The sequence below is a fragment of the Barbus barbus genome (genome assembly GCF_936440315.1).
Source record: "Barbus barbus genome assembly, chromosome: 10".
NCBI classification, from domain to species: domain Eukaryota; kingdom Metazoa; phylum Chordata; class Actinopteri; order Cypriniformes; family Cyprinidae; genus Barbus; species Barbus barbus.
In genome coordinates this window covers 16,092,179-16,110,296 of record NC_136738.1, presented here as the reverse complement: position 1 = coordinate 16,110,296, position 18,118 = coordinate 16,092,179, and the positions used below count along the sequence as shown (strand labels likewise).

At 37.2% G+C, this 18,118-nt stretch overlaps 3 protein-coding genes across 3 annotated transcripts; 2 read left to right on the top strand and 1 right to left on the bottom strand.

Annotated features, from left to right (window-relative positions):
- The first annotated feature begins 703 nt into the window (after positions 1-703).
- On the top strand, positions 704-3,883 carry slc10a2 (solute carrier family 10 member 2). Its single transcript, XM_079427839.1, has 6 exons — positions 704-1,594; positions 1,973-2,091; positions 2,183-2,271; positions 2,356-2,531; positions 2,660-2,817; positions 2,939-3,883. Exons 1-6 carry the CDS (start codon positions 1,212-1,214, stop codon positions 3,109-3,111), a joined length of 1,098 nt encoding a protein of 365 aa, XP_079283965.1. The 5' UTR covers positions 704-1,211; the 3' UTR covers positions 3,112-3,883.
- A 589-nt stretch (positions 3,884-4,472) lies between these two features.
- On the top strand, positions 4,473-8,330 carry LOC306875948 (uncharacterized protein). Its single transcript, XM_079426780.1, has one exon. It carries the CDS (start codon positions 4,571-4,573, stop codon positions 7,427-7,429), a length of 2,859 nt encoding a protein of 952 aa, XP_079282906.1. The 5' UTR covers positions 4,473-4,570; the 3' UTR covers positions 7,430-8,330.
- On the bottom strand, positions 7,548-17,992 carry tex30 (testis expressed 30). The gene is made up of 6 exons (XM_079426781.1): positions 17,879-17,992; positions 17,490-17,729; positions 16,925-16,976; positions 16,350-16,561; positions 15,884-16,142; positions 7,548-9,701 (listed from the first exon to the last, which is right to left on the bottom strand). The coding sequence occupies exons 1-5, from the start codon at positions 17,891-17,893 to the stop codon at positions 15,984-15,986; spliced, it is 678 nt and encodes a 225-aa protein (XP_079282907.1). The 5' UTR covers positions 17,894-17,992; the 3' UTR covers positions 7,548-9,701; positions 15,884-15,983.
- Between the last annotated feature and the right edge of the window lie 126 nt (positions 17,993-18,118).

Genomic DNA, 18,118 nt, shown 5'->3' with positions numbered 1-18,118 from the left:
TCACAACTGTTTTTTTCAGTCGCAGTTGCTTAGACACTAAAATCCATTCAGTTTGCCAAGTATTCTAAACCAATACCAAAACTACATATTCAGGAACTGTTTGATTATTATTATTTATTTATTTTAAAATATTGTGATTTTAATTATTTTTTAACCTTTAGAATTCAAAGTTCAAAATGTTTAGGAGTTTCATTAATCTCATAGTGTAACAACTGCTTGGTATTTAACCCCACAAAAGCCATGCAAAGACTGGAATAGAGCTTCATAGCCTCTTTTTAACGTTACAATTGGGACATAGTATTTAGCAATTAAAAGGGACCTTCAGCTGAAAGAGCCTTAAACAAGCTATTTTTTTTTTAATGTTTTTACTTTTTTACAAACCCTGTGAGAGCGGTATGTACCAATTCCATCAATGTACTTTGCACCTAAGTGTCCTTACAGATGCTATACTGTTTATGTAGTTATAAAGTTCCTCAAACTTTCTTTTTTTTTTTTTTTTTTTTTTTTTTTTTTACTTTGTTACCAAAGGTACAGGTATGTGTGTGCATATGGAAAGAAAAGTGAGTGAGGTATCATGCATTCCTATAGTCTCCTATATCTCTAAAGGGCCCTTTAAAAAGAATCATACAGTTTATGACTTTTTTTTTTTTCATCCGTATGACACACAAACAGTTTTGGGTCAGGTAGGCATCATGTCTTCTCCACTCAGAAACAGTGGGTGTGGTGATGATACAGGGCCATACCTGGAGAAAAACAATAAAATTTAAATGCCACAATGTTATAAAATGGCAAGAGGGTGCAATTGCATTTATTGTGTCTAAATTTAACCTCAACAATTACATTCATGCTTTTCACGCACACTCTTTCTTTTATGTGTTTGCATTTGGACACTGACCCCATAAAAGATTTGCAGCAAGTTAATTATTTTTCAACATTTTTTCCTCTGAATTTTATAAACCCCAGACATATATTAAAGCTCTAAGAGACAGGTACAAGTTCACTTTTTGTCACCCGGGATGCAGGAAAGAGGGAACTGAGGGGGGGGGAGAAAGAAGGTGTTTCAGAAAATGTATAGAAAAAATCTGTAATCTTACCTCATTTTCTCAAAGAAGCATCATCTCTGCAACCTTTCGATTGGAATCTACACCATCTTCCCTACAGGATCCAACTTTTATTTCTTCACCACTTCGTTCAAACTCACTTTTGTCAACATGTGCGAGCAACCAGAGCCCGTCTGCCCCATAAATGCCACCATCTGCACGGGAACGTCCTGCCTGGTGCCCCGTGATCCATTCAATGACATCCTCAACGTGGTGATGAGCACCACACTTACCGTCATGCTGGCATTGGTCATGTTTTCAATGGGTTGCACTGTCGAAGCAAGAAAGCTCTGGGTGCACATCCGCAGGCCCTGGGGCATTGTCATCGGTTTCCTGTGCCAGTTTGGCATCATGCCCTTCACAGCCTTTGCGCTTTCATTGATTTTCAACGTGCTTCCAATCCAGGCTATAGCCATCATCATCATGGGCTGTTGCCCCGGAGGTTCCAGCTCCAATGTTTTCTGCTACTGGCTTGATGGAGACATGGACCTAAGGTAAGACTATCAATCTGTTCACTTTTCAATATCATTATGTTGCTTGTTACACTGAAGGCTTTCTAGATCCCAGAAATGAACTGTGTAAACACCAGCTCTTTTAACGTGAAGTCTGTGGTTTTAAATGCAGCAGTGTCATTTGTAAATTCACTTCATCGCTGAGCTAGATTTTGTGCTGTTGTATCTGCTTAGTAAATTATATTTATAGATTAAACTTTTTTCTAAAATTATGTAGAATTTCAAAATTATTTTCTTTTATTGTTTACTATTTTAGTATAATAGTAATTTAATAATAAAAGTATTGTGAGTATATTTTAGAAAGTTTTAAAATTTTCCATTTTTAAAGCCCAACTAAACGCTGATTTCTGCCGCCCATAGCATCAGCATGACGGCATGTTCTTCAATTCTGGCTCTGGGAATGATGCCTCTTTGTCTTCTCATCTACACCTCCGTCTGGACTTCAGCCGATGCTATCCAGATCCCTTATGACAGCATCGGTAAACCGGCCTCAAATGACCAAAACACAAGATTTACCGTTTATGTATTTGATTGGTCTTGTTTCTTAAATGCTGCTGATGATCTTTCCAGGAATCACACTAGTGAGTTTAATTGTGCCTGTCGGTATTGGGATGTACACGAAACACAAGTGGCCCAAAGCAGCCAAAAAGATCCTCAAGGTAAGTTTTTGTTTCTGTGTTTAATATTGTAAAATCTTATGCATGCCATGTAGCTTCACGTGTGTTTTGTTTTTGTATGTGTAGGTGGGATCTGTGGTAGGAATCCTCCTAATCGTCGTCATTGCAGTCATAGGAGGTGTTCTGTATCAGTCCTCATGGACCATTTCTCCTTCGCTTTGGATCGTTGGTACCATTTATCCATTTGTTGGCTTTGGTCTGGGCTTTCTCCTGGCACGCTTTGTGGGACAACCTTGGCACAGGTAAAAATCTGTCAATTTTATCTTCCCATAAGGCATTAGATGGTAAATCCTATGAGGGTCAATAAATGTGGCAAAAAGTCTGAAGAAAAACATTTTGTGATGGTTTATTTCTCATGAACATGTTGCAGGTGCCGTACCATCGCTTTAGAAACAGGCATGCAGAACTCCCAGCTGGCCAGTACTATTACCCAGCTGTCCTTCAGTCCTGCGGAGCTTGAGCTCATGTTCGCGTTCCCCTTAATCTACAGTATCTTCCAACTGGTTGTAGCTGGGATTGCAATAGGAAGTAAGAAAAAACTCTTGTTCACTCTGCATTTACTCATTGGGAATATGATTGTTTGTTTTGGAAATCATAACATTCATTTTACTTTAAAATGTTGCTAACACTTATGATGATGTATTTGCAGTTTATTACTCAATAAAGCGCTGTAGGCGGGGAACGTCGGCAGAGGAGGATGGGGAAGGCGCACAGAGTACAGTTGAGGATCAGGACAAGCAGAATTACACCTTGGAGAATGGTGGCTTTCACAGTGATGAGAATGGCAACATTGGGAATAAGGACAAAGGTACAAAGTTGTGAGCCAAACATCATTCTGCTAGCCTGTGTGACCAGAGCGGTCAGCACTGACCTTCTGGAGGCATGAACTCTGAACAAGTTATTCAAGCTCAACCAGAGAGTATATCGATAAACTCAATCGCAGTCGAAACAAGTGTATGCACTTTCCCACATTTAAAAAAAAACATTTGAACATGTTTTTTTTTTACTATGAGAATTCCCACAGCTTTACTAACACAAAGCTGTATTTTGTCTGTGTATTGTTTGTAGTGTTTTGTCTTTGGTCTGCAAATTTCAATTAATATACCTTAGTTTCAGCATATTTACTGAAATACGCTGACTCTCCTCAAATGCCCTAAAAATGCTAGTAATTCCAACACCAATGTAATAGAAGTGAAATATTTAATAATTTAAGGAAACATACATTACATAAGTCTAGTAGGTTGAATGTAAGCTAATTTATTTAAATATTACGTTGGATGCACATAATTGTAATGGACCTTTAATGTTTTGCTTTTTAAATTATTTATGCATGATACAGAAAATGCATACATCCATTGTAAGCCTTTTTTCGCCAAGTTTGAGCAATGGTACTTTTTCACGTACATGGGGATAAAAGCAATAGGGATTTTTTTTTTTTTTAATTGCTTTAAATTACTTAGCATTTAAACATTAACATAAACATTGCTTACAAGCTCTCAAAAAAAATAGTTTGGCATTTCATGCAGTGTTTCACTTTTTTATTTTGTTGGTGATATTTATATGCAAAACACCATAAATAAAAAATGAATATTCAAAAAGGTGATGTCAGATCTTGATCCTAGCAGACTTTAAAATTTCATGATTTTTACTACAGCAGAAGCTGATTATACTGGCCATGTATTATACTGTGCATGAGGATAATTGTTATGGGATTGCTCTTAAATCAGCGTGTACAAGGTTTCATAAACCTTCGTCCAAGAAATATTACAAATTGTTGGAATTTGATCAAATTATTCTGCTGAATATCAGCTCAGAATGGCTAAAGGGTCTTTCAGAACTTTACCTTAAAAGAGAATTCTGTCATCATTTGCTCACCCTTATATTTTTCCAAACCAGTATGACTTTTGTTCTTCTGTGGAACACAAAAGAAGATATTTTTATGCATTTTGATGAAGAATGTTGATAACCAGTTTTGGTGCCTATTGACTTCCATTGTGACATTTTCTAAAATATCTTTTACTGTCCATATGAGAAAGATAGGACACGAGGTTGAATAAAACAATGATGACAGAACTTCCCTTTAAGCCCTCATATCTATCTATTAATACCACAGAGAAATAAGGCAAGAGACTAAGAGTCACACATTCGTAGAATTTGGAAACAGAAAAGGGAAGTTTAGTTCGTATTCAAAATTCTGACAAGGTTAAGTACCTCCAGTGAAAGACAGACAACGCAAAGACGAGAAGGATTATAAGTTATAAAGATCGTTGAGGAATTGAAGATGGTGCCTCTATTCTCGCTCTTCATGATGTTTCTGAAGACCTCATGTGTATGTCCTTGGCTTGCTGGTAAATGCCTGTTCTACAGTGATGTGGAAGAGTTTCCTGTTGACACAACCTGTGCTGGAAAAACAAACATTGCTGAGTGCCATCATGTCACTGACATTAAAGAAGACCTGCATGGACTTCCATCAAACCTACTTAACCTCTGCATTCAAATGGAACGAGGCTATCATGGTGCCTTGGCTCCAGACTCACTCTCACGCTTTGTTTCTTTGGAATACCTCGAAATTTCTGGATGTTTTTCAGAGATCCCTCCAGAGGCTTTTAATGGATTGACCAATGTTACTTTGTTAATATTGTCTTTCTTGTCTCGAGAAATCTGTTGTGAGGTAGCTCTTAATTTCAGTCACCTTTCCTCACTTAACCATTTGTCTCTTTCGCGGTACAGTTTATCATTATTAGCACCAAATGTTTTTGAAACAGTTCCTCAGTTGCGAGAATTAAACCTACTCAATGTGTGTTTGAAGGATATATCTGAGCTCCTGTGTCGACTGGCAAAAGCAAAATCACTGAAGCTGTTTAAGCTAATGGAATATGAGCTAAATAGACTTCATTACCCAAACTGTTCGGTGTTCAACACCTCTGATGGTCACATATCTACTGTGTTCGATATTGAAGAGTTACATTTGTATCTAGGACAAGTAGATCATGTAGATGAGGGAGCCTTAGAAGTTTTGGGAAATCTCTCTATCTTGGACTTTGTTTCAAACACTGATTTCCTCAAAGATCTTTCTTTAATTGGAGTTCATAAAATCAGTACTTTGATCATCAGAGTGAATTTGCTTAACGTCGATGACTTGTGTACAGCAGCAAACTTATATTCAGTTGAGTCTTTAGATGTTCGATATGATACTATTAACTTGCCACCAACTCCTACTAATATATCAGATGGCTGTAAAGATATTAAGAGAATTAGTCTCAAAGGTAACATATTTATATCCAAGACTGTAAATGTCTTAGATGTACATACAGTTTTTCAGATTTTCAGAAATCTCACTATTGTTAACATAATTAAGCATGTGCTCAGACCAAATGATTTCCTATCTCTTTGTGCTTCATTTCCACAGACAGTCAAAAATCTTTCTTTTATGATGCTAAGCACAAACAACATAGCTAAGATAGTTTCCCAACAATTTTTGTGTTTTGCAGATCTTAAAATTCTGGACTTATCCAAAAGTAACATTTCTAACATAGAAGATTTTGCTTTTATGGGATTGTACAAGTTAAAAGAGCTAAACCTCTGTGGCAACCAGTTTTCTTACATTTGTCGACACACATTCAGTGGTTTATATAGACTTATGGTCTTAGATCTCCAAGGAAATCCTATAATTTATATCGAACCAAAATCATTTGAACATCTGATTAACCTTATCTCACTTCTGCTGGGAGATCTGAACTTCCCATCTGACGTGCCAGTGATCAGACTGCATTTTTCTGATATGTTTGGAATTATTCCATATAATTTAAGTAATATTTTCATAAGTTCAGGCCTAAGACCAATGCAGCTTGTGATCGGGAACAATGCTACACTGGGTCAGGGTCTAATCTTCCACATCAAAAGTAAATATGTGACCGTTGAGGACTGCAACAGTTCACTCTTGAAATCGGTAGTCACGCTTAAGATAAACGCAGAATATGTGAACTGTGGAAATGAATTCATTGGAAAATATGTCAGATCGGTTGTCAATCTGGAATTTGAGTCAACATTGTTCTCAGACAACATTGGAGACTTGGCTGTAATCAATCAGCTTGTTCATTTAAAAACCCTAAAACTGGAAAACATTGAATTGACAAAGCAGCCAAACCTGGCCATAATGTTTCACAATCTAACAAAACTACAGACGCTGATCCTAAAAAACTGCAGAATGTTCTTTCTGGATGGAAGTCTGACCAAAGACTTGAAAGCATTGACGGGTCTAGTGCTTATGCCAAAAGATAACGTCAACATTCTTCAAAACTTGGTGGAACATCTGACTAACTTGAAGTATCTTCATCTTCTAAACTTGGGTCTGTACTGCAGTTGTGATAATGCGTGGCTGGTCTCATGGGCAAAGGACAACAGGAAGGTGCAGGTTGTCATGTTCAAGCCCTCCATGAAAGAACTGCAGTGCTTGACTGAAAATGGAATCAACTACCTCAACTTTCTTCATTATTCCAAGAACTGCTCATTTGATACTGAGTTTTTGTTTTTCACCTCCACCTCTGCTTTTTTGTGTGTTTTTATTATTGTGGTCCTGTCATATAAGTTTGCAGGCCAATACATTGCGCCATTCTATCACATTGCCAGCGGATGGTTCAGAGAGGCTTTGCGTGTGAACAGTACACACCAGTACCGCTACGATGTTTTTGTGTCTTACAGCAGTAAGGATGAGCACTGGGTCATTGAGGAACTTCTTCCAAATTTAGAGCGGCGGGGCCCACCGTTTTTGCGTCTCTGCCTGCACAGTCGGGACTTTCAGTTGGGACAAGACATTGTGGAAAACATCACGGACAGCATCTATGCAAGTCGCCGGACTCTTTGTCTCGTCAGTCACAACTACCTTCGTAGCAACTGGTGTTCTTTGGAGATGCAGCTGGCCACCTACCGGCTTCAAGTAGAACACAGGGACATTCTTATCCTGGTCTTTCTAGAAGTGATTCCGTCTCGCTTGCTATCCTCCCATCACAGATTGGCCCGGCTGGTAAAAACTAGAACCTATCTAGACTGGCCACAAGACCCAGAGATCCACGAAGCATTTTGGGACAGGTTATGGTGTAAACTGAGCTCTAATAAAACCAAAAAGGCTATTATTGGATAATGTTTAGTTCCTTGGGAAAAAAAAAAAAAAAGAAAAGAAATCCAATTGGCAGATGGGTAAAAAAAACAACCCATAAAGCTGCATTTAAAATGATTGTTTTATTTTTTTTTTTATATTTAACTACATTTTTAAAACATTAATTTTAAATACATAAACAATGACCATTTTGCAATGTATTCACTTTTTATGTGTGTATAAACTTTTAGTGTAGCATTAAATATGATTCACTGGGCAAACATGATATTTGTCTTTTGAAGTTAATCTTTTCACATCTTTTAAAGTTTTTTTTACTCAAAACAAGTTCAGATGTGTGAACAATTAGTTTCTTGTTCACATCAGATTTGGATTTCTTACTGATTTAAGCAGATTGTGTGTGTTTTGGCACATGCAAAATATTAAGGACAAATGTCTACACTTTGCACCATAACTAAATGCACATGTTGATCAAAACTGATTTACTAACACTGAAATTGTAAAAAAAAAAATAATTGAAACTTTTGGAATTTTTTTTTTACATTTTCCAGAAATTGACTGGGATTTTTCCGCCCCTCGCCATTGTAATGAAGTATCACAATTTTGCCAATCAATCATGTTTGAAAGCATATATATGGAGTTTGCCCAGCACAGTCACTACCATTTTTGAACATGGAGGAATATCACAACTCAAAACAGCAGCAGCTACAGCAGTACTGTAAACACATTTATATTTGTACAGTACATTTATCTGTAGAAATGTGTTGTGTGTAAACAAAATTCACAGTTGCTTGTTGTGGGAGAGCAGGAAGTTATGTATGAATGTGTGATGGCCGTGTTAGTGGTGGACCAATAGAGTGTGTAAAAATTAATCAGTTGACAGTAACACACTTCTACACCTGTATAAATAAAAAAAATTACTACATTTACTACAATACCAATACATTGTTTACCTACTGTTGAAATATCTATACTGTATCTAAAATGCTCTTTGACAAAACTGCCTTTCTTCTACCGTATAGAAAGCAGTGTGTCAACAAAAAATAAATAAAATGCAGTATAACAGATATGAAACGAAATGCATGTAACAAAATTAAGTGTTGGTGAAAAAAGTAAACATCTAAACATTTTGACCAGTGTGGCTCAAACGATGACAAAAACTCATTTTGGTGACATTTTCCAAGTTACTGACAGAAAAACTAGGTTTTGAAGCATGAATTACATGTTTTGGTTACTACATTTTGCAGACATGCAATAGTGTTCTGATGTTCCAGCAAACAGTTGTGACAATTACACTTCTACAGTTTAAAAAATGTTAAGACTGTGAAAGTGCCAAAGCGATTGAGAAAAACGGTATGCCTGATATTTGAAGTAACTACTGAAACTCCTCTTCTGATGATCTCAACCACAGACTATTTCTGAATGTGCTGATCAGATCTGTACTGTAGTCAGAAGTTATTTTGGCCCATGCTTTTATGCAAATTTGTTTCAGTTCTTGTTTTAAGATGTTTCCTGAAACACCTTCCTTAATGGGGGGGGGGTTACTGTATATCTTTTATATATTCTTCTCCACCCACACTAAAAAGAATGTTGGGCGACTCTTATGTACTGTATAGTGCATTTGAAATTATGAAATCAGTATGTTTTTAGTAATTCCATTCATGAATCCAATTATTATTATTCAAATTATTACACTGCTGTCAAAATTCATCACACCCTTTTTGTGTGCGTAATCATGATTAAACACACACTTATCATTAAATTAAGCATACAACCTACCATTTAACGTTAATTTTGTCATTATTTGCTATATCCAGCAAAGTAAACCAACAGATTGAAGAGTGATTCTTAAAAAAAAACTGTATTTTCTGCAAGTTTATTTCAAGATAAATTGACATCTTTTCAAAAAAGGACACCAAATAACCAAGTCATAGAAGTCATCCATATGCACACACTAAAAAAACTGATTAAAAAAAATTCAGAATTCATATAGTATGTCTACCGTAGACAAGTCAAGTTGCGATACCGAACAGGACTGCATGGAGATGCCAAATCTCCAGATCCCCTAAACCAACATTGAGTTGACTGCTTATACTGCAGTACACAGATCCACTCAGAATGACTAAACATAGCAACATGCACATGATAAATTAAAACATTATCCTGAATGTGTGTGGAAACAATGTCAATGAAAACGCCCAGAAAAGTTGGGATGTTTTGTGACATGCTATTTGTTCATAAACTTTTATTTATTTGACTAAAGTAAAAAGAAAAAAAATCCAGTGTTTTCACTGGCCAACTTAATTTTATTTTTCTAAATATTTAAAAAAAAAATATTTTGATGACTGCAATAGACTCCCAAAAAAGATGAGACAGAGGCATGTTTAACACTGTCACATCAACTTTCCTTTTAATTACAATGTTGAATTTTTTGGGGAATTGAGGATACTAATCTCGCTTGATACGAGAATTCAGTTGCTCAGCAGTCTTTAATAGTCATTGTCTGATTCTCCTTTTCATGACTTGTCCTACATTTTCAATAGGAGACAGATCTGGACTGCAGGCAGGCCAGTCTAGCACATTCACTGTGTGTCTACGAAACCACGCCGTTGTAGCACATGCAGAATGAGACCTAGCATTGTCTTGATGTAATAACCATGGACTTCCCATGAAAGACATCATCTTGATGGCAGATGTACAATTCCAGTATATGCCTCCTTGTCAATGGTACCTTCACACATATGCCAGTCACCCATGCTGTTTGCGCTGCTGCACCCCCATACCACAACAGATGTTTGCTTTTGAATCTGTCACTGATGAAAGTCTGGATGGTCACTTTCGTCTTTGGGGCTGAGAACTCGACCTCCATTTTCCCAGAAAAAAATGTTGAAATGTGGACTCATCTGACCACAGCACACATGTATTTCCACTGTCTTTTTAACTATCTGAGATGAGCTCTGGCCCAGAGAACCCCACCCCAGCTAAAAGAGCACTTTCCTGTACATTTTGCACAGTCGAGAGTGTCTTTCAAGATGTCTTTCCGACCGTTTGCTTCTTGGGTGTGGTAGTTTCCTTACCTCTGATGACAGGCATGGTCGCTGTCTCACGTATCTGGGCTACAAGCACTCTGAGACTGCTTTCATGGATGGATCTTGCCTGCATTGCAAGTGCATGTCCATGGCTATGCTGAGGTCGCGGCTCTCAATTATTATGGGCTTCCATCGAACTCTACCCAGTCTGGTTCCACTGGTCATACAGATCTCGAGGCTTCATTGGTTATAGACAAGGGTGACCTAAGGATCACTGTCAGGAATGTCCATGCTAGCCCCTACAGAAGTCCTGCTCCTTGCAGCGTAGCGCTGTTGAGCTCCCGGATGAAGGTGCCAGTCCATCCTGCGGCAGACCCAGTGTCTCATTCGGGCTCAGGTTAAAAAAAGTACACTTCCATAATGTATTTAAAGCGATCTATTTTCGCACACTAATTTTGTACTTAATATACTAAAAATTATTCTTTAGTTCTTTAGATTAATTTAAGATCAACTAAGTGTACTCAATTCTGCTATTTTGGGACACCATGAATATGAACTAAAATGCGCTTTAACATACTATCTCTAATATATATATTTAGTCACCACTTGTAGTAGTTTTTTGGGGAAGTCGTGGCCTAATGGTTAGAGAGTCGGACTTGTAATCCGAAGGTTGCGGGTTCGAGTCTCCGGCCAGCAGGAATTGTAGGTGGGGGGAGTGAATGTTCAGCGCTCTCTCCACCCTCAATACCACGACTGAGGTGCCCTTGAGCAAGGCACCGAACCCCCAACTGCTCCCCGGGCGCTGCAGCATAAAATGGCTGCCCACTGCTCCGGGTGTGTGTTCACGGTGTGTGTGTGTTCACTGCTGTGTGTGTGCACGTTGGATGGGTTAAATGCAGAGCACGAATTCCGAGTATGGGTCACCATACTTGGCTGAATGTCACTTCACTACACTTGAGTGTACTAGTGTATGAAAGATGGGATCAAGTTTTTAATTTTTTTTTGAGCAGTGGGACTTTTACACTTATGTAGCATCAAAAGCAACGAGACTTTCTTGCTTTCTGTATTTAATTGAAATTACTTAAAAGGGGTCAAGCTGTTTAAACTGAAATGTGTGTTGGCATTGTGTGTACACAACCACCCTATAATGATAAAGGTCCACCCATTTTTTTTTTTTTTTAATCTCGTTAAATCATTTCCCCTTTCTCAAATCGAGCTGATCTCAGATGCCTGTCTGTGTGACATCACGCCGACCCAGGCCCTCCCACGATTGTTTGATTGACACTAGCCTTTTACCTTAGACCCGCCCTGAGTGAGCTGTCATCAGTCCAACATTGTTTCACCGCAGAAGCAGCTGTAGACAAGAAAGGCTCCTAAGCGATTGAGGTGTTTTGTTGTTGGATGTAATAATGAACATAGCAGTCGTCATTTACTCCCGATATCTGAGCCGCTGAAGACACAGTGGATTACGATTTTTTTTGAAGGGAATGTGCCCACGATAGATTTTTTGATGTGCCCACGATAGATTTTTGATTTTTTGATTAAAAACTAGAACTTATCTAGATTGGCCACAAGACCCAGAGATGAATGAGGCATTCTGGGACAGGTTGTGGTGCAAACTTAGCTCTAATAAAACCAACTAAACTTTATTACTCTAAGGCAGGGGTCTCTAAACTTGATCCTGGAGGGCCTGTGTCCTTGCAGAGTTTAGCTCCAACTTGCCTCAACACACCTCCCTGGAAGTTTCAAGTATACCTAGTAAGACATTGATTAGCTGCTTCAGGTAGGTTTGATTTGGGTTGGAGCTAAACTCTGCAGGACACGGCCCTCCAGGACTGTGTCTGGTGACCCCTGCTCTAAGGGGACAAAACAAAAAAATCAGCTGGCAAATGGATGAGGGAAAAAAACAAAGCTGAATTTAGATTTTCTATTTTTGTATTTAACTGTATTTTAAACTTAATATTTGGCTTTTGCAGTTAATCATTTCACATCTTTAAACATTTAGTGCACTTTAAGCATACATAGACTGATATTTGGAGTAACTACTGTAAGAATCTATAGTCTGCCTCGACCCAACTTCCACTCCACAATATATTTGATCATGCTCATTTCCCAAAATGGCTTAATTATTATAGAGAATAAGAAAGTCAACAGTTGTTTGTAGACCATTTGGGATGATCACATCCTAAGCAAAAGGTGACCAATTGTAAAATAGGAGCAGGTGTGGGACACTGAGAACCACCTCAGACAAAGGGGTGTCAGAACTTAATTAACATACAGACTACAACTGTTACAAAAGGAGCAACTTCATTTACATGTAGGGTCGTAAACTGGAAATGTATAAAAGGTTTGAATTTATGATGTTCTGGGTTCATTTCCGACTCCGTTGAACCCAAGGTACTACATGTACTTTGTCACTGCTATGCTGCAATAAACTTCTTCATCAAGATCTTCAAAGTCCTCTTCACTTTTTCTTACACTACTGAAAACACTTGATCTGAGATCTGATAATCTCAACCACAGACTATTTCTGAATGTGCTGATCAGATCTGCACAGTAGTTGCAAGGTATTTTGGCCCATGCTTTTATGCATGTTTGTTTCAGTTCATGTTTAAAGCCTTTTCCTGGAACAACTTCTTTAATGGGGTGGGCTAAAATGGGGCAGGGATATTTTGTTTGTACTATATATATTTGAAATTGGTTTTCAAATGGTTTTCAAACTTTTCACAAACTTCCTTTTGACTAGAGTTTTATTCTTTCAAGTTTATTTCTTTGAATTTTCACATTCCATGCAGGAGAGTTCATTGTCAATTATCAGACAATCGTGCAGAAAATGTCACGTACAATATACACCATTTTATTTAACTATAGCTTTTTTCACAGTGATGCGGTCAGTTTTTGTGCACAGATTTTGTAAAAAAAAAAAAAAAAAGGATTCAACCAACACTATGAACCATTTAAAATCCAAAACATTCAAAAATATCATCATTTAGCACATTTGGTTTCTGCAAGGCAGTCTGCGAGTCCATGTTTTCCTCAGCTCCAGGTACCTTATTGCTTCCTGACACCTCTTCTTTTGAGGATTGTTACTGTGGCCTGTGTTTCCATGAAACCAAAGTTTTTTTTAATTTTTAAACCAAAGTACATGGTTGTGAATGTGCACATTTAGGATACATGAAAGCTTGGGTGCACCGCTCCAGCGTTCGGGCTAAAAGATCGGAGGCTCCTAGTAGTTTGAGACAGAGCCACTCCAACATGGGCTCACTGGGAACGTCACACTCCCCAATCTCTACTCCAGAATTTCTACACAGAGAGAAACGCATAATCTCAAAACCATGATATGGACAAAATGTATAATTCGTTTAACCAATACCTTACCTCTGAAATTTGCTTGGACACAGTTCTTTCAGCTCTTCCACTGCTGCTTGTAACTTCATCTCTTTCAAGCAGTTTACGCATTGTTCAACCTGAAAAACATGTAAATATGAGATCATACATTACGTTGTAAATTAATTAGGGATTTTTATCACGGTCTTGACATAATTACACAATACTACATGTAATATGCATGCATACAATATGTACATTGAAGTACTTGGTTGGTTCCCACCTGTTTTAATGCTCTGAATGGCTTGTGTTGTCTAAAGCTGTTGTTCAAAACGTAAAGAAGTTCATAAAGAACACGGATTTCTGTCTGTAACTTCACTGCATAACAGGGTCAGCACTTTCTCACAGTCAGTCAGCAGACTTTCAATCAAGAGAACTAGACAGAGAAACATCATTACAATGTCATGCATTTAATTACTTATAAAAGTCAGTTGTTTTATACAGTACGTATATACACAACAAACACGTGCAATTACTTTACAAAATAAAAACAAGTTTGCACATATTTAAGTAATAATAATATTAATAATATACGGCTGATTTCCGGGAGAGCGGGGAGAATTTGAATGGAGAGAGAGGGAGCGCGGAGTTTTGGATTGCATAAAATTATAAACGAAACGAACAAAAACATGGTGAAGGAGGAGTAAACAGCACAAGAGTCGATTGGGATGATTTGTGATGAGACTTTGGGAGCTGTCTGAGTGAGACTTTTTCACATGTAGTTTGTGCATCGCTATAATGAGTCCGTGCGTGTAAATGAATGGGTGTATGCATATGCATGCGTGTGTAAATGTGCGTGTATGAACAAAAAAGCCTCCTGAATGAAAACTGTGCAAGCCAGTGTCCCAAAAATACTTCTATATATGTAATATAGTTGAATTTTGAAGTAAGAAGTGTTGGATTATTTCGATCACGATTTTTCTCTTTTTTATAAATACAAAAACAGAAAATGTATTACTGTTTGTGTGTGTGTATTTAAATTCTGTTTACAAACTCACCACACAACATTATTGGTCAAAAACTGTACTACTTTGAAAGCCATCCGTTTTCTGAAAAAAAAAATTACACCTTGCACTTGAAAATAGCACATTCTGTTAGAATTTTAGTCAAATAAACAAAATATGTAAAAATTACCTATTTTGCCCTTAGGTTTTAAATGCTTTATCGCTGCTTACAAATTCATTTATATCACTTGTGCACCCTTTCACGTTGCATGAATCTACCGGATCCACGTGCTCAGATCAGTCACAGAAAAACACATTGCGAGTGTTTCTTTACAGGCTTTAGATGTGTTCTTTGTAGTAAAGTGTTGAGTCAATATAACGTTACGGGTTAAAATACCAGAACATACCAGTTGAGTCAGTAAATGGGATTCGACTCGAAGAGACAGCACTTGGAAACGGGATAGAAGTTTTATTCCAGGGTTCTTGCGCCATGTTTACTGTTGAACGACGGGGAGAGGAAACCAGCCAATCATGCGCTTGTTCATGTGATTACGTCACAGTTCCTAAACGGCGCACCGCTTATATTCAGTTAGGGGCAATAATAACTAATCAGTTAAAAGAAAATGTGTTTTTTTATATATATATATATATAATTTTATATGACAAAAATACTATATTGAAGCCGTTTCATTTTTTCCAAGGTTTGAACTTGGCTATAAAAATCTACACATTAAAACAGCATGTTTTTTAGATGAAAATATAGAGTATAATCATGTCAAAAGCCTTTTGCTTTTAATAGAGCAGGTGGAAAAATATTATACATGATTTTACCTGGATTAATTTTTCACATCTCAAAAAGCTGCAATTTTACCAGGAGAGTGTACTTTTTATAGCTGCTGTGTATCAAACGTGTAGCTTACAAACAAATGTTGAGTCATATAGTTTGCAAGCAAATGTCCTCTCAATATGAATAATAATAAATATGATTATAATAGTTTATTAATAAATATCCCAAATAGTACTCAATTCAAATACAATTTGAATGCTAATAATACTAATAAACTTGTTTTTTATATAATTCTGATCTTTATTATTCTTACATAATCTGTAACACAGAACACCGTTAGCATACAGTAATTATAAAGAGGGTTAAGGTCAACATCACCAGCTTCTTTCATCCAAACAGTAATAACCATATTTATCTATTTATAAAGATGCATTTCATTTGTGTTGTAGTACCCATGCAATAATCTGTGAATTGACTTCCTCCAGTACTGCTTCTTCTGTTCTGCCACGTACTGCGAGTCCATGGTTTGCATCCTTGACCCAGTGAACAGCAGAAGGGCTTTTCATGACATGCATAATATTTTGTAGAAGATTCTGAAAAGCAAGCAAAGGATAAGCTTTGCATTACATTAATATAAATATGAAAAAACCTAACTGTTTCAATATAATCAAGAATCAAATTGCCTTTTTGTATAAATTATGACAAAATGTATAATTTAAGGTTTAACAGAAGGAACTTCAAGAATGAACATTACTAAGTTTAAAGCCCAAACCAATCGAAAACGTCTCCTATGTGTTCACCTTTTGACACATGCTATCTGCAGTGCCAGAAACAAACAGCACAGAAGTTTTGGACAGTGCAAGCAGGCCACGGCTCCGCTCAACAAATGTTAGTGGTTTTCCTGGTACATTCAGTGGGAATGACAAACACAGAACACCTTGGACTGCATTCTTCTGTATGTCACACAAACGTTTACACACAGCAACAGCTGTACGTGCACCCATAGAGCGTCCTGGAAACAAATATACATATACAGAGAGAGAGAGAACATTGCTATTATTATTATTTTTTTTCTTTTCTGGGAAGAACTCTAAAAAATAATTATTGGAAAAAGTATTCATTACTGCTCCCTAAAAAAGGGAAATAATTATAATAGAACAACAGAAGGAAAACAGGCAACTATTCAATATTGTTCACTGTGAAAATTATAAAAAATACTGCATATTAGTAGTGAGTATTTTTTTATAATATTCACCTATTTTTAGCTACATATTTTTATAGACTTGCATCTGCAAATTGTTCCGTTCCTCCTTCAAAAATAGACTATTTTCCCACATTCAAATAAGACAGAAAGAGAAGGGGAGGGGGGGCCTACCTCCTAAGAAAAGACTGTTTGGTGCATATCTCTCATGGGTCTTTAAGAACTCCTGATGGATAGAAAATTGCAAGGATTATGTATTTAATATTGGAATTGTTATTAATTTATAATAATAATACATTTGATATACATTTGACAACAGTCTACGACTGTTATTTTTGTTTTGTGATGGTTGTTCACGAGTCCCTTGTTTGTTGAAGGGCAGTACTAAATGTAAAAAAAAAAAGAAAAAAACGATATTTCAACAAAAGAAAAATGTGGACGACATCATCCTGTTCAAAAGTTTTCAAAATAACATGCGTTTTGTATGATCTCTCCTATTTTATTAATTTATTCACATTATTCACATTTTCACAGATCCTGCAAGGGGTTGCCAAACTTTCGCATGCCACTGTATATAATATTAATATATTATTATTTCTACTAATAATAATGATACATTTTAGAATATATATTTTATTTTTTATTAAAAACGAATGCATTAATAAAATGCAGTTACAACGTAAACATTTTGTGCATGAAGGTGCTTCTAATAATGAAAATTAGAAAATGAAGTGCTTACTACAACGGCGCTGTAAGCTCTGATTCTGTACAGAAAGTTCGGCGCCCTGCAGGTGAATCGCAGACACAGAACGCCTGAACGGGCGAGCGCGTGCGCGAGGCTCTCCAGCTGTCTGATGGTCATGTCTCCCCCCGCGCCGTGCGCCAACACCACAGCTGTGCGGTGTCCCGCGCTGAAGTCAGCAGGGACCGTCAACACACCGTCCAGCTCCTTCTGCTCGAACGGGATTCTCACATTCTCCTGTGATATCCATGTGAAAGAAAAGTGTTAAAAACGAAGTTCATTAGAAAATGCACCAACATTGTTTTGTAAACACTCATTATATCCCACTCCGTTCACAAAACAAATGTGTTAATAAGTTGGATATTATGTTTCTCTATCTAAAATACCTCTGAAAACTCCATTTAGGGATTAACGGTCGCGAGGTTGAAGCAAGGAGCTCAAAAATGCCCGGGTTTGGTGTTTCTCACACGTGGAATGTGCGGATGTTCTTCATATGAATCACGTTGTTTACAGCGCCACCTGGCGTAAAGGAGTGAGCATGCGCCTCGGGTAAGATGGCAACATGAAAATGTTAAAAATGTCTTTATGATGAACTGTTCGCACACACTTAAGACTAAAAGTTAGAA